The 17,954-nt window shown below is 30.6% G+C and overlaps 1 protein-coding gene across 2 annotated transcripts in view; it reads right to left on the bottom strand.

Annotated features, from left to right (window-relative positions):
* Window positions 1–366: 366 nt before the first annotated feature.
* The window catches only part of LOC129969508 (connectin-like), an 82,543-nt gene continuing 64,955 nt past the window's right edge, over window positions 367–17,954 (bottom strand). For both annotated transcript variants that reach the window (XM_056084112.1, XM_056084113.1), the window contains exon 3: window positions 367–1,941. In XM_056084112.1, coding sequence (XP_055940087.1) covers window positions 1,487–1,941 — 455 coding nt within the window. In that variant the 3' untranslated portion in view covers window positions 367–1,486. The remainder of the gene's footprint in view (window positions 1,942–17,954) is intronic.

Here is a 17,954-nt window from a genome sequence, read left to right as displayed (position 1 = left end):
TTTGTCTTATAGAAGTTTTCACTATATTCGAGATTTTTCATTTTTAAAAAAAATCACATATTCCCAAATTAAGAGTTTCAAAATGTTGCTTTTGAAATACAGAACATCAGAAATTTGCATGCTAAAAAATTAATTTTTTTATGTATATAATTTTTAATAATCTATATAATCCTCCTCAACAAAACTAAATATTCATAGACTTTTATCATGCCTTTAAAATTTTTTTAATGCAATGCTTTATTTTAGGATGAATATAATAATAATATACAACTATTCAATTTATTTCAAATAATTTTATTAACAAAATACTTTTTAAATGATACATAATTTCAAAATTTCATACAAGCATTTCATGCAAAATTTAAATCAAAACTTTTCCTCCAATATTTTATCAATCATTTAATAATAAACTTAATACTAAAGAAAGATATTAAATTCAAATTTGGCAGTGATTGATTTAAGTTGATATAGGATTGCAATTATGAATACTATAATAAACAAAACTTCCACATGATTTTCTTCAATAAAACAAAAATACAAACATAAAAGGATATTTTTCAATTCATATGAAAGACAAAATTATATTGTAGCACAAAAATATATTCACATAATTTCACCTGGAAAAACATTTTCCAGACAAAAATACAATAATAGGGCCTTTTGCCAAAGCTTCTTTGACAGTCAGTTATTTAAAAGAAATCACATGCGCCCTTTGAACTTCAATTTATCGCAACAATAAATGAAATTACATAGCAATACAATTCATTTAAGACTAAAAAATTAATAGAGTGCGTAATTATAGAGTAAAATAATGTACGTATCATGATATTCATGAATTGCACATAATATTGATATAGTTTATATTTATGATTGCTTAAATGCGATAAAGAATTTAAAGCTAACTTTCTATATCTGCTAATGCTTAATAGTTTTTTAAAAATTCAATATCAATTCTGATGAAATTATGATAGCTATTTTCACCAGTGACAATGCATTTGCAAATTCAGCTACAAATTTGCTTTCTTCTAAAAAGGAAATAGTCTTTGAATATACAAAATTATTTTTATCAATAGAATAACCTGGTTATATTAATTACTATTTAATTCACTTAAAAAAGTAGCATTATAATAATGAATGCATCTTTGAAATAATTTAAAATTAAAATCTACACATAGAGCAGCACAAACTCATGTTTTTTAAGAATAAAAATTCGGTGTAAATTTATTTACAATAATCATTTCATTTCCACCATGTAACAACAAAATTGTCTTTAATCCTGTCATTCCATGACATTTTCAAAGCAAATGTACCTTGAATGTACACCAGAACATTTCATGAATCAAAAACAAAATTCTCGTTAAGTTCAAAAAATAATAATCGCATCGTTTGTTCGTATCGATTCGATACCAAACAATAGTCAATGTTTGACAAAGCACCACAAACATATTGTCCAATATATTTACATAAACATAAACAACAAATCAGTTTATGTTCCTTTACGCTTTCTCACCAAGGACAGAGTCCACAGAGTCACAAAAGTGATTATACGAACGTCACCAGTAAGAATTGCAGATCTATTGGGCTTGCTGTCTTTGTCTTCCATCTCTTCCGCCATTTCTTCAGCCTCGCTGTCTTGTACGACAGACACATCTTCTGTTACGACAGCCGTCTTCCGTGTTTTGTTTATGCGGCCGTGGATCTCGTAGGGAACCAGGTTGACAGGCTGCGTCACCGAGCGCGAGGTGGTGATGAGGTTTTTCTGTTTCATGGTAGTGAACTTGTCGCACTCCATCTCCATCAAGTGGACTGACTGCAGCGTCTCGTTTTCTCCGTCGGGTTTGCACTGGAAGTCCCGAAGCTCCCTCGAGAACTGGTGGCTCTTGACCATTTTCATGTACGATTTCACCCACTTTAATCGGCAGTCACAAATTATGGGATTTTCTGCAAATACAAAAGAAAATTATTCATTTAAGCCCTGGTTGTATATATCTGAATTAAACTTTAATTATAAAAAATTATTAAAAGTATGTTTAATTATTTGAAATTGAGGATAAGGAGAAATGGGTCTTATTTTAAGTGCTGAAGATGGTAGTAAGAAACTCAAACAAGACTGAAATTTTCAACTGAGCCCCTAAATCTGACCTCCCTCCCATTTCCTTTAGAGAATCATAGAATCGAGAGCTTCAAATTCATAATATAAAGAAAATATCATTTCAAATGTCTTTTTTTTTTAAATTTTCTTGCATATGAAGTAGAGAGAAAATATTGTAGTTACAATATTTAAAAAAAAAAAATCAGAAATCGAAATTTTAACTGATCTCCATGTTTTAGAACTCCCTGAGTTAAACACACACACGCGCGCACACACTTTTAACATTATGTCTGCCTACGAACAGAATAACTCAAAAATGCTTTGATCTAGACTGATGAAAACCTGCTTATGGAATTTTGTAAATTTCTATCAAATTTTGAACGAAATCCATTCAAAGGAAGTCCGTTTGGCTGCTCGAGTCCAAGTGAACTGCATAACATACAAAACGTAAACATTGAGATAGATCAAATTTGGTACACAGATTTAGCACATACATGTAAAATATTATCAAATTTTGAGCCAAATCGATCAGAGAGATGACCATCTGTCGGTTTCTGAATGCAAACACAGTAATTCGTAAACGTAATGACTTAAAACAACGAAATTCGGTATGTGGTCTTGTGACTGCAACTATAGTCCCACAACAAATTCATGCTTCAATTTGTCGAAAAAAGGAATTCAAAATACGTACTCGCACGACAAATTCAATAAAAATGCTGAAGTGGTAACTTTATATCACAAAATACATATTTGGTAATATGGTTCGCCAGTGCCAACAAGGCATTCGCGGCCTTAGTCCTCAATTTTATGAGGTAAGGGGGTATTACTCTTTTATTATAGAGAATATGCAAGAAAGTTTCGGAGAGACCACTCCCGACAGATTCAGTATATCGCAAGTTACTCCTTAGACCCAAAGAATTGAATTATTTCTATCTGAAAAAGAATTCATTTAACTGTCATCTGAAGTTTTAATTCCAAAATCGATATTTTGGTGTTTATGATTCTTAATTGCCGATATAGGAGCAGAACTAATGATCAATTACTTAAAAAAATAAATGTCTTTGGAGTAACTAAATAATTGAAAAACTTCTGCATTATTTAGAGTACTTAATTTTTTTGATTTTTTTAATCAATTTATACTGCCAAATATTTTTTATAATCTACATTAAAATGCATTATATATAAAGGAATTAATTCAGTAGGCAGGGTCAAGTTAAGATGAAAAAATTTCAATTCGGCTGCATTATTTTTAGTCTTAATAAGATTTTAAAACTCCGATTTATGCAAATGTTCAGTTTCAAGCAATTAATATGGTATTTAAAAGAACAATATCATTTTTAACTAAGCATATCTGCTAAAATATGAAATGCAGAAAAAAAAATAAAAGGAAGAATCTGGCAATCTTGTAAAAGATGTTGATTATGATACCTAAGAGGAGTTAAAATTCTCAATCATTTAACTGACTTTAAAAAAAAGAAATCTTAAAAATGCTTCCTGGACAAAAAAGAAAACGCTTTTTAAATTCTTTTCTTAATCCAACTTTTATTTGATACCTTAAATTAATAATTTACTTAACGGTTCTTGAATTTTTTCACAGCCCATGAAGATATATGAAACATATTTAGTGAAAAAAAAAGCGGATTAGCTGGGACAGTGAAATTTATCGACTGCACGCTCCAGTTTTAAATAAAATGTCACAGTTTTTCATTGCAACTAGATAATTAATATTTAAGATTAAAGAAGATTTTTAGAAATATTCTTCGTAACTTTTACTAGACAGAATAAGATCCTTCTTGACCATTGTAGAGATATCTAAATAGAAAACGTCATCTAAATGGAGCATATATTTTAACATTTCTTTTATAATTCGTTACTTTTAAATAATCTTTCAATAGTCTGGTGAATTTTTATAAGTTTTACTGTTTTCTGGAACATTATTACATTTTGTCCTTCTTCATAATTTTTGTTGCCCGCCCCATTCTGCTAAATAACGCCCCTGATTGAATTACAGAAAGTATGGTTATTGCAGGTCAAATCTCGCAAATCAAAAACCAATTAAAAGGATTAATTTCGAATACAAAAAAGAAGTTTAAATATTTTTCAGCAATTTGTTATTTTCTAAATCCCCATAAACTAGTTTACTTCGAATTATTTTATTTTAAACACTTCTAATGACAAAAATAAGCGTGAGAAGCAAAACTTTCTTGCATACTCTCTAATAAACTTGTCATGAGAAAGAATGCCTTACATGCCATTGACGTACAATAGTTACAAAGTATTAACTTTTGTAGCATTTTCGCTGAAGCATCATGTCATTTTTAGTTATTTAGCAATTAATCCCTTGCGATTAATAATTTGGCGATTAATTAATAGTATCTAAAAATCGAATTGTGTTTTAGACATGTTTTTCTCAACCTATTGAAACAAAAGTTTGATATAAAACTGCACTTGTAGTCACAAAATCACAAACCAAATTTGATATATTTCAGTCACTGCGTTTTTGAATTATCGGGTTTTACTTATTTCCAAAAGTACAAACTAACAGACAATCAACCGGTTGTTGGATTTGTCTCAAAGTCTGACTGGTATCTATTCTATAGATGTTAAATCTGTGTACCGAAATTTAGCTATCTTGTTGTCTTCGTTTTGTAATTGTCGAGTTAACATATTCGAATAGCATAACAAACGAGCTTCCTCTGGACAAATTTTACTGAAAATCTGATAGAAATCTGCAAATTCTGTGTTTTCTGAGTCATCTTTGTCACAGACAGACGGACATTTTCCAAAAATGTGCATTTATAACTCAGGAAAGTCTTAAATGTGGAGATTCGTCAAAATCTCCAGTTCGAATTTTTTGACGAGTCATTTTCTCTATATTACCTATACGAGAAAGTAAAAATGAAGTGGCAATGTGTTTGTTTGAGTGTGTGAACATTTAACCATAATAACTTAAAATTTGTTTCAAATAATGGCATCATGCCGAATTGCAGCACATTATGCATAGAAAAGGAGCCAGGGCGTTTTTTAATTTTAGAATTATCATTGAAATTAATTCTCTGGCACGTACTGTAAAAGAGCAGGCCATTAAGAAAGCACCTCTGAATCATCGCAAGTTTATATCACCACTCTGCTGCCTTGTCAACTATTTTAATGACAGCGAAACCTCCTTCTTGCTAGTTGATTGTTTTTCCGTTAGAACTGCAGTCTTGGGCAGACGCGAGTCAACTAATAGGAATTTCAAGACAATGTTCTTAATTGAACCACCCACATTTTAGGGTGGATAATTGCTTGGGAATATTACCATTATGCTGATCCAAGTGATTTTGTTGCATTTAAATAAGTTCATTATTCCAATAATTACATAGCGGGACATTATCTGATGAAAACGAGAAGTTCCAAAAATTAATTTTTTTTTAAGCTTTTACTTCGAATTTTTTTTTTTACTGGAAAAGCAATGTATAACTTGCGGCTTTGTGATGACTGGTGATTTGGTAATAGGATTGAGTTGTACACTTCTTTACGCTTTTAAAATAATAGGAAAGGCAGAGGTGGAATAAAACTTGCGTTGAATATTTTATTTGAAGTATAGAGTTGGAATTTTATGCGGGAATAAGATATAAAATCCATTTCTTTTACTTTTAGCATAAAAAGTGAATACGATAAGAACACCTGACTCCTTCCTTATTTATTCAATGAGACTTCCAATGAACTATTTCTTATAAGGACTTCTTTTATTATTTCTAGACCTGATATCGAACATTATTTTTTCTTGACCTGGGATTTTTCTCACGTTTTTTTGGAATCCAGTTTACAAATTGTTTCTGAATTCAATTACCATTCTATTCAGACAGTATGTAGTTCCCTTTTTTTCTATTATTTTTTGCACCCATTATTATTATTGTACATTCATGTATAGTATGTATTTGTGCCTAGAATATAGAATGCATTTACATAATACAATTTTCACTCATCCCAATATTTTGTAGGAAAAAGTACCAGCACCCTATTTATTAATCAATCATATCTGGTCCATAACATTACCCATACGAATAAAAAATTTTAAAATACCAATAAATCAGTTAACCCTTTAAAGGGCCATTTTTTTCTAGTCACATTATGTTAAAATATTTTTAGGCTTGAAATTAGAATAAGAAAAGGGATTCATTTAGCTTATTAGATAATTTTAATTTGATTAATTAATTTGGCTAATTATTGCACATCATTTTGTGTGAGATAAAGAACTGAAGCATCTAAGTTTCTGTCTTTCTAAAAAAAATTTGTCAGAACTTATGCCAACCTACATAATTTCATACAAAGATTGATAAATTTAATGGGAAGCATACTTCCCACGGCCTTAGAAAGCGTTAAATAAGCTGCTAATGCAAAAATGTTAAGCCCAATTTGGTTAGCTCACTGCTAAAGGCACTGTATGCGTCTACTAAAATTCAAATGTTAGCTTACTTCAACCAGAAAACAGCAACGAAATTTAAATAAAGCCCTGACCTTTGCGATTTATATCTAGGGGAAACCTTGAACTTTCCCGAGTTTTACATCAAGCAAAGAAAAACTACACAAAAATATTAAAAAAACTTTATAGCAATCAAAGTTTTGAGATGCTTTATAGATCCTTCATATTCCACCGCACTGACAATTACCGTATTGGACTACATATACTCAGGTTGCAAATACAACCAAATTTAAAAACAGCCCTCATTTCATGATGGACGAGATGGAAAAAGAGTTGCTGGTCAAAACAACCTGCCGGGTCAGCGGTTCAGAACTGCAGACTGGAATACTTCAGCGTAAGGTATTGCATAATTGATTCGAATGAAGAGTCCATTCAGAACACGATCATTTATTACGAACATTTTTTGTTTACTTCTTTCGACAAGACGATTAATGAATTCGACCTTCGATACTGAAAAGAAAACTGGTGTTCTTCACTCCCCTCTTTCAAGTTTCAGCTTATAACTGTTACCTACCTAATAAGCGAATCGGAGGAGTCAGTTACCCTGACAGTGATAAATGGATTAGCCTATTAACAGAACAAAGGGGAGCAAGGCATGGATGGATTCGAGGTGTTGGGAAGTTCGTGAACCTGTCGATGAGGCATTGAATGTATCGGCAGCTTTTGTTTTAAGAGTGATTTGTGTTTTATAACATTTAAATTTTGGTAGTCTTCATTAACGAGCAGTAAATGATTCGTTCTGGCAGTTCTGGTAGATATATAAAATTTTGAATAAGCCAAAATGACAGTTTTTCTAAATGAATGTAGAATTCCCATCGAAATATTTATTAAAATCTTACTTAAATTGAAGGAATAGAATTAATTCTTATTCTCATAAAATGAATTTACATTAAAGAAATCTGCTCAGAGTCAAGTGTAATATATATATTATGCGAATTCGTTAGAAGTATTAAAGTGTATATTATATGTATATATTCAGACACTAGCAGCCCTAAACACCCTTTCAATAACCGGACAGAATTCATTGAGTTCCGTTGCATTTCTCTCAATGGATATGGAAGTTCCCCCTCCCTCAGTTGATGGCATCACAAAAATGAGAATCGGAAACTTTCTGAAGTGCGATTGGTTCTCGCTTGCATAGCGAGTAAAATAATTGTGGAGATTTGGCTACCTCCATATTGATGATAGAACACACCTCCTACGGGAGGTTACCGCAGCTGAAGATGTCCATTAAGACTCCACCCTACTTTCCTGCCAGTGAGATTACGAAGTAGGTCAAGTGAAAGGGGAAAAAAATCGAATCATTTTAAGTAAAAGTGTACTACTATGGTATGTTAGGGAAGACTTGACTTGTAAAAAAATCAAAATCTTTTCTATAGGCAATAAAAATTGACAGAAAAAAAAGAATTAAAAAAAAATTGCTCATTGAATATTTATAATATTCTGAGCAAAAGATAGTATTTAGTTAAATATATTTAGACAAATATATAAGACATATTCCGTTAAAATTAAGACATAATATATAAGACATATTAGTTAAATATATAAGACATATTTAGTTAAATATATATCTTATTAATTTGAAAGCATATTAATTATGTAATTCCCTGGTATTGAAAGAATCTAACATTATCATTTTTTTCTTCTTCTAGATGGAGGTTTACAAATATCCAAATAGTATTTATACAAACTTCAAATATTTCCTGCCAGACTTCGAAGCCAAATTATCACTGTATTTCATTTTTGAAAAATACCATCTTTCATTATCATTTAAAAAATGATAAAAATACCTGAATTAATCGAAAGAAATTTTAAACGCTAAAAATGAAAAATAATTTATACAGTATTTTTGTTATACGAGATTAGAAATGATCGTATTTAAATATTTTCCTACATCGAATCCCTTTTTTTTCAAACAGGGAATTAAATTGACAACCTGCATAGTTAAACTACTTCTTAACATTGATAAATTTGTTAAGAATTTGTCAAATTTATAATTTTAGTGCAAGAACCATGTATCAAACTTATTCGTTTATCCATTCCTACCAATTCGTTTTTCAAATTTATTCATTCGTCTAGTCATTCTGTTGACACGAAAAAACAAATTTTCATAATAATCCGAGACTGGTCAAGGTAGATTCTTAAAAAAAATGTATTGAAAGAAGTCTCAAAATGATATGATCGCCATATCCTGGGGAAAAAAATTTTAACAAATAATCACAAATGAAAATAAAAATTTTGAAAATTAGGCTCTCTATACACACACTTCCTAGAAAGGAAAGAAGAAATCAACATTCACAATATTCAAAGAACGAAATTATTTGTTCAGTTTAAGATTGTTTCTCCCCTATAAAATATAGAAATAGAACAGTGTTTTTTAAGCCTTAAGAACTATGTTTTGTAAATGACATCAAGAAACAAGATTTGGTACTCATAAAATACCTTATCACAAAATCTACTTTATCATAAACATAACATACGAGAAGAAAAATATCAATGATAATGTCACTCCGTAAGTAAGTAACACTGATCAACAAACAAAATACATAGTATCCAATAAGCCCACTTAATAATTCTTAAATTAGGAAGAAAATATCCGGGTTTCTGATATGCCGATATTTAATAGCAGATCATTTATCGCTTACTAAGCCAAACTTACGATTTACGTTGACTGGCCATTTCCTATATTGGCGCCGTAGTCTTCGCCCCACGGCAAACTTCCGTCAACATTTAATAGACAGCTAGAGAAACAACACTTCCGCCATTTTGCGCAATGAGATCTGCTTGAATAGCAAAATTCCTTGTCTGAATCATACAGGAAAATGCAAATAAGCGGTTTCGGCTCTATTTCCGATGCTGGGTGTAATGAATTTCATCCCGTATATTATCACATTTGTAAAATGAGATGACATTTATTATCGTAAGCATTGAAGAACATTAGTGGAATGGATGTACAGTCAACCTTGACGAAATGTGCCAGCTGAAAATAAGATATTTTGACATTAAGTAGGATATGGTGCAAATTAAATTTGGTATTTTTAACAACGAGTTTCTGGATAATGTTAAATGAAGAAACAAGTGAAGAGTTTGGGAATATTGTTGATAACGAAAGAAAAAATATAGAGAAACAAGGATTATAAGACATGGTATCAAGTCACATTTTGGAAGAAAAAACACCTGGTAAAACAGCAAAACTATTGCATTCGAAATTGTTACTTTGTAAGAGCTTAAAAATTTTCGAAAAAAATTCTGTCAAAACCAGATATATTTTTCACATAAAAGTCTTTAGAGTTAATTTAATACGATTTTAACTATAAATTTTTTGTAATCAAAAGTTTGGTGTCTTTAAATAAATAACGAATGTTAGATTTTTTTTTTCCAGTTAAAGTTACAAGAATTTCTGAGAGCAATTTAAAATATTCTCTACCATAGTCATTGGAAAACATGAGCCAAACTCACATTCCAGAATTCTACACTACATTTAAGTGATAGCATTTTAACCAGATACATTTACAAATATGAATGTAATCAAAAGTACATGAAGTAATTAATCGAATCATAATCAACTACATAATTTTTTTCATAATTACCTAAAATATTCATTCGTTATTTTTTTTTTCATTTTTGATTAACTTCTTCATTTAATTTTTACAATTATTCAGTAAGGAAATCTGCCATGTATTAACTAAAATACCATTAATAAAAATCGTACAGTTGTATATGGATTATATCTAATTTCTGAATTGATATATAATAAAATCAACTTAATTTAAAATACAGTAATTCGATGCATATATGTTACGAGTTAAAAATTTCATCACAAAGAAGTTTCAATAATTTTATTTTTAAGAAACTCAAAGAATGATATATCCTCAATGTGGTTTAGTTACCAGAAAAAATAGAAAAATACAGGGTGTTTATTTAGTCCAGGACCCATTTTGATGTTTAATAACTCATAAAATAATAAAGATAGATTAAAATTAATAACATAAATGGTTAAATAGACTCAAAAAGTTTCAAGGCCCTTGTCAATGAACTTCCACGTGTGCCCCCTTCGTCGCACGGAGAATATAAAGTCGATAGTCAATTTCACGCCAGGTAGCGGCAAGCATGTCGGCATCCACAGAGCCTATTGCGGTTGTAATTCTGACTTTTAGGTCATCAATGTTCGACACTCTCCTCCTGAAAACGTTGTCTTTTACAAACCCCCAAAGAAAAAAGTCCAGCGTCGTTATCTCAGGTGATCTGGGTGGCCAAGGAATTGGACCTCCTCGCCCAATCCGTCTTCCTGGAAAATGGTCATTCAAAGAAGTACGAACGATGGTACCACAATGAGGTGGCGCACCATCTTGTTGCAAAAAGACATGTGGCTGAAGCTCTTCTAGTTGTGGAAATACGAAGTTTTCCAACATGTCTAAGTATACGACTGATGAGACCGTCTTTTCTGTAAAAAAGAAAGGCCCAATGACTTGGTCGTGCATTAGTCAGCACCACACATTAACCTTTGGGGAATCCCTTTGTGCCTCACGGTATTCATGGGGGTTTTCAGATCCCCACATGCGCACATTATGGCGATTAACAATGCCAGAAACATGAAAGGATGCTTCACCGGAGAACATTATGCGCTTCAGAAAATCAGCATCATCTTCTATCCTCCTTAGCATATCTGTTGCAAAGGCCATCCTCCTAGGCCTATCGTTCGGTTCCAAAACTTGAACAATTTGAACTTTGTATGAATGCAGTCTTAATTTTTTCTTAATAACCTTGTACACCGTCGAAATTGGCATATCCAATTCTGTTGCCGCTGATCTCACAGATATTCTAGGATTGTGTAAAAATGTCTCTGATACGCTCAACATCAAAATCACTTGTGCCAGGACGTCAGGAATGTTTCTTATCTGCGATACTTCCAATTTCTAGAAAATTCTTTTTCCACCGCAAGATGCTGTTTTTGGATGGAGGATCTTTTTGGTAAATTCTTCTGAAATTTCTCTGTGCTTGCACTATCGATTTCGTTTCTATGAACCACCATAAAATCTGTGCTTTCTCTTGTGGTGTATGCATTCTCCTTAATATCCGCTCGAATAAAACATCACATACAAAAGTACTACATAGAACAAACACATCAAAAGTAAACATAACATTGCAATAGTTGCCAAAAACAAAAGAGAGAAAAATGCAATTAATAAGCAGACGATATTTAGAAAAGCACAGATATTTAGACTGGAAAATGAAATTATCTGAAATTAACCACACGCGCAGACGATATTTACAAAAGTAAAAATATTCAAACCTGAAAAGGAAAATATATGAGTTATTCCATCAATAAATGCCATAAGTTTGTTTATATCTTCATTATTTTATGAGTTATTAAACATCAAAATGGGTCCGGGACTTTATAAACACCCTGTACATTAATTTGAATGCAATGCGTTATCTATCTTTTCTTTCAAATTTCTCATCGTAACGTTTCAATTAAAAAATAATAAAAGTCGAGAATAAAAAAAAAACTTTAAAAAAATTCTAACCGCTGCATGCTATTAATTGTTCAATCAGCTCACGATTCGAATTCTCAGAAATCAGCAATTCTAAAAACTTTCACCACATCAAACTATAATTTAAACAATAAAAGAACAGACATCGATGAAAATAACGACTTTAAAACACCTGTACCATTAATTCCAAGAGCCAATAAATTTTGATAACGTTAATGCAACTGATTTTTTTATTGATTTTCGTCTCGTTGAATCAGACGATTGAAAGAATAATAAAAAGATAAAAAATACTTCACCTACACGTTTTAGATTTCTACTGACAAAATTAAATAAAAGGATGGAACGTTGGATAAAAATACAGTGCGATGGAAAAAAAAAAATCTTGTTCTGGACGCGTTAGATATTGAAGAAATAATTTTCACGTAGGATGAAAGGAAATGAACAAATACAATGGAGGCGGAACAAACGGTTAAAAAAAATGCCCTAATAAAAAAATAAAAATATATATGATAGCAGTAGTTGAACTTTTTGACCTCAACAATCGTAGTGATTATGGTCTTATGCAATGTCATATTTTAAGAATACTTCACTTTTTCTTCTTTAAAAGATAATTGTTTTATTCAAATTTTTAAAAAATAAAAAGGAGCTCAATAAAATTATTCACTAAATGTAAATGTTTTTTTTTTTTTTAAATTTGTTCGTTCTAAATCTTTAAATATGTTTCACAAAAAAGATCTGAAAGACCAATAATGGTAATCGAACATTCAGTTTCATTATAGAATTTGATAAAATCAAGAATATTCTACTTTTTTTTTTCTTTAACGGGTAATTAATGTTATATTCAAATTCAAAAAAAAAAATGAAAAGGAATTCAATCAAATTGTTTACCAAACGTAAAGCTTTTTAAAACATTTGTTCGTTCTGAATCTTTAAATATACATCACAAAAAAAATCTGAAAGAACAATAATGGTAACAGAACACTTACAATGTCACTGTAGTATTTGATACAATCTAGCGATCTTTAATTTACTAGGCAACAGAAAGACAGTGCATTTTTAATGAAGTAGAACTGTTATGTAGCAATATAATGAAGGTTTTGGAACTAGAATGAAACTAAATAATCACGAACATGTTTTCCAGAAAATTAATGGCAAAAAGGAAGCAAGAAACATTTTCGCAACTCATGATTAACTGCAAACAAACAGGGATAAATAATATCAGAAACACAAGAATATAACAGAATTAAATGAGGCGACGACCAAGCTTCATCTTTTTGTATTAGATTACTATTTTAACAGTAAAAAATATGGGAACTTTATTTCTATTATCTCGACAGACATCGACATTTATTTGCCTTGTAAATGTATTTATGCATCCTCAACTAAAACTGGTAAACAATATGAATATAAATCGCATACTCAGTGCTATTATTTAAATAAAATAAATGTTGATATGTCCTGTTTTTCGTAAATATAGGTAATTACAAAACTTCAGAGTTGTTTTTATTCATTTTAGAAGATAATTTTATTTAGTCACATTAGGTTAAGCGATGATATGCCGAATAAATTTTAGTTTATTCCTTCAATAAAAAATTTTCCCGACAGAATTATTAAACTGTGTAATATTTATTTGAAGCTCCACCGAAACACAGCAAAAACTTTCCGCAGAATAAGCCAAAATAGTGTATTCATTATTTTAATTATTCATGAATGTACCAGATCATCTAGATAAATTCTTATTTTAGAAATTTAATGGTTTTGTATTCTTTACTATTATTTTTATTTAAAAAGGTTGAGGTTTATCAGCATTATGTTTTTAGCGTTGCTCATTTGCAATGATTTGTTTCTATTTGTTTTTAGTCTTTATTTGAAATTCGAAATAAGTTCACAAACACAAAATATCATTCTTTTATTTATATTCATAGTTACGAAATGAAAAGTTAGTCATACTCCGCTTAAATAAGGCATTTGGTTACTCCTTCACTTCACCTATTTTCTTGTATTCAAGTGTCGCTATATAAAAATTTTTGACCTAGGGGTAGCTCGTCTGCACCGTGATCTGCGCTTCCCGGGTTGAGTTCTGGTTCGGGCATGGTTGTTCTTTACCCTGTGTTCTATCTGTGAGGTGTGTGAAAGAGACCCCCTTTAAAAAGGGGTTGGGCAAGCGAGTATGTGAATGAGTGTCATCTTCATATGAGCTAGAAATCAGACTTCTGCCCTCGGGTGCCGAGGGGTATTTACCGTCAGAAATTACTGCATCCACCCTCTTCTCCACTTTCCGTGGTAACGCGGACACGACATCATCATCAACAAATCCAGTAAATTATTTAAAGTGACCCGATATTTTGGACATTACTTTTTTAAATATGACAGTTTTTGAAGGAATCTTCTTTCCAATATATACTAAACATATAATACGATATATTTAATACGACCAATGCAAATTAACAGTCAAAGTGAAAAAAAAAGTAATAATATTTATGCTTCACTAATTTTTTTTTTATGGAGGTGGAGGAAATTTTATAATTTTTTCAATATCTCACTTTTTAAAATTATTTTTTGAATTTTATCCAACCATTTCTTACTACCGCCACCCTTACTCCATCGGGGAGCACCTCAGAGATGAGAATGAGAAGCTTTCTGTATGATGGTTGGTTCTCACCAAACGAGTGTATATAGAAATGTTAAGAGCTAACTACCTCCTATCGATGACAGAACATTCTTCCCACGGGAAGGGCTGTACCGGACCTTAGGACTAACTATATTTCTCGCCAGTGTTGTTGTTGCTGAGGTCTGGTCAATCAGATTTTTCCGTGTGCCTTAGTGGCGGTTCGGAGTAGCCGGTTAAGGATACTCCCCTCCCCCCTACACACACACACACACACACACTTTTAGACGGCCTCTCAGATTACATAACCGAAGTTAAAAGCGTTCAAAACGAAATTTCAGAAAAATAGTTCATTTTAGTTTTGAAGGTCATACTTGGTTTTTTCATCTCAAATTTGCTAACATCTTTTCACCTAGACTGAAGCCCTCCTACCAATTTTTTCAACTCGTTTTACGCACAATTAATAATACTTATAGTTAACTATATCTTATACTTATTAAATTTTCAAGTCCACACCTCAAATAGAATTGAAAACACAAGAACAGAAGAAACATCTTTCATATATATTTTATATTCTAATGTTCGCTGATAAAATACCTCAACCAAATCCGAATAAATAAAAGTACTTGAGAACAACAAAGATTAGAGATGCTTAAAAAAATATCAAAAGTAGAAACAAGGAAGCTAATCACTTCAAAACAGCCGTTGATTGACAACGCATATTAGAAAACCTGCTTCTTAAGATAGGAAGAAAAAAAATTAAATAGTAGCTTCATTTCATTGATATGAAACGAGAAGTCATTGATAAATCTCAAAATGAACTAGCGTAACGTGCTGATTGATCTCTCTGACATCAGCAGCTGGAAATTTTTCCTCTTCAATCAAAAAGTGAAAGACTGAAAGACTAAGATGAATTGCTAGGCAATGTTTTTAAATAAGAGACCACATAGGTTACTATATGCGTAATAACATAATAAATAGTATGTAAATTAGTTTCTTAGGATTAGGACGGCTGCATATTTTAAACACTGCCAACAAATGGGTATATATTTTTTATATATTTCATTATTCACGTTTAGAAACAAGACAGAATCTATGAAAAAAAATATTTTTCACTGAAGCTTATACCTCGAATAATTATACTTCAAACTACAAGTGTAATGAATCAATGGTAGATTTTTGACTAGGTAGCTACTTAGACCGCTGTTCTGAAAAGATCCAAAGGCAAGTCAATTAAAAATGCTATTTAGAAGAATTGCCAAATAAATTAATAAAAACTATATATTTTAAATTTTATAAAATATTAGAATTATAATGTGTATTTACACTGAATTATTAAAATCATTGCTATATAAATTGAAGTTGATTAATTAGTTATTTATAATGTATTGTAATATCAATCAATCAATCATTCATTCATTCATTAAACTGATTGGGTCATATTTCACTTGACACTAAGTTGGCTGAAGTCTCTTAATTCTTTACAATCATAATAATAATTAAATGTCTTTATTTGTAAATAAGGTGATCATTAACTAATAATTATGTTAAAGTTTAAAAGAATCTTATTACTTTAGTTATTTGTTCATTTTATAGATAGTATAAAATAAAATGCAACGTCACTAGAATAATGATTAATATTAATAAGCAGATATTAATTATTTGTTTAGCTTAATTAGATTTTTCTGGGATATGAAACTAAAATGTGCACTTGTTGAAAGAAGATACCTGATAATGCTTAATGTCTAGGGCCTCAATATTCCTATATCCGTCAATGGTAATGGTAAAGAATTGAAAGTGAATTAGAAATAACTTGGTTAGGTTTTAATTATCGAAGTTTCGTTTGATTTCAGAAAGTTTTTTTAGATGAATTACATGCAAAATAATTAAAAGATCCTATTTGTTTTTCATATAAAAAATGCTTCACATTAATCAGCAGGTGTGAGTCCACCCAAAACTTTCTTGCATAACCCAACTAAATATATTTATGTATTATTAACTATTGCGATCAATAGTTATAAAAGAGGCAGTTAGGGTGCTATCTTTGGAGATTAATCGCTGAAATGAGGTAAATATAAAAGCACCAGACAAGAATGTACATTTTGGACACCTTTTTTCCGATCGATTAAAACAAAAAAATTGAACAAACTAAATTTGACTACTACAATTGTAATAAAATTACGATTTTATATATTTTAATTGTTAGTTTTTGAGTTATAACGTTTTCATAATTGTGAATGTACAGACCGGCAGATGTGCAATCCCTTAATGGATTTGGTTCCAAATTTGATAAAACATGATTGACTTAGATATTATATCTGTGTATAAAATATTATCAATCTAACTCTCATCATTTTGTAGTTATTGAATTAATATATATATTAAGATAACAGATATACAAATTTAATGGATTTAATTCTTAATGGATTTCGTTCAAAATCTGATAAAAATCTACAAATTTATTGTAAAGACTATATATTAAATTTCATCTGTCTAGCTCAGAATTTTTGAGTTATAATATATATAAACAGATAGAGGTAATGGCAAAAATGCATTCTTCGAACTCAGAGAGATTAGAAAAAGTCAATCTAATTAATTAACGTCAACATCTTGAATTCGAATGTTTGGACGATTAGAATACTTTCTTTTTGTATACTAGGTATACCAGAAATGTAAAAACAGATTAAGCAGATTTTTTTTATTTAACTGGCATCAATTCAACATCGCCAATTCTGGAATATTATTAATTTTCATTATACCCATTCTCTCTCATTTTCAATAAAATGTGATCATAATTCTTTTGATAGTCATTCCTCCTCAATATCAAGTCCGAAAAATTTTGGAAATCTAGTCACTTTATATTAAACTAATAACACTTAGACTGCCGTGGAAGTCACCGGTGACTGGCGTGGCCATATAAATTACATTGTAAGAAATTCAACGCGGCAGTCAATGGATTAACAACCGCAACACATTTTGAACGGATTTGAGAAGAAATTTAAAAAAAAAAATGAATTAATTATTTAATCTATCTCAATATCAAGTCTCAAAAAGGTCTGGAAATTAAGTCACTTTATATTAAAGTAGCCTTAACACCTTAACTGCCTTTGGAGTCTAATTTGACTGGTTAAATATTACTGTATCTAGTAGCCAATCCTCACGAAGATATTCTATTGTACCATAATCTTATATGAATGAAGTCGAAAAATCAACAAGGAAATCAGAGCGCAGAAAGGAACCTAAGCCCAAACTGATAACAATTTCGAAGCTGTCACCTCCATTCATAATTTT

The sequence above is a fragment of the Argiope bruennichi genome, chromosome 5 (assembly GCF_947563725.1).
Source record: "Argiope bruennichi chromosome 5, qqArgBrue1.1, whole genome shotgun sequence".
NCBI lineage: Eukaryota > Metazoa > Arthropoda > Arachnida > Araneae > Araneidae > Argiope > Argiope bruennichi.
Note: the sequence above shows the minus strand (reverse complement) of the source record. Positions and strands in the feature narration are given on the sequence as shown.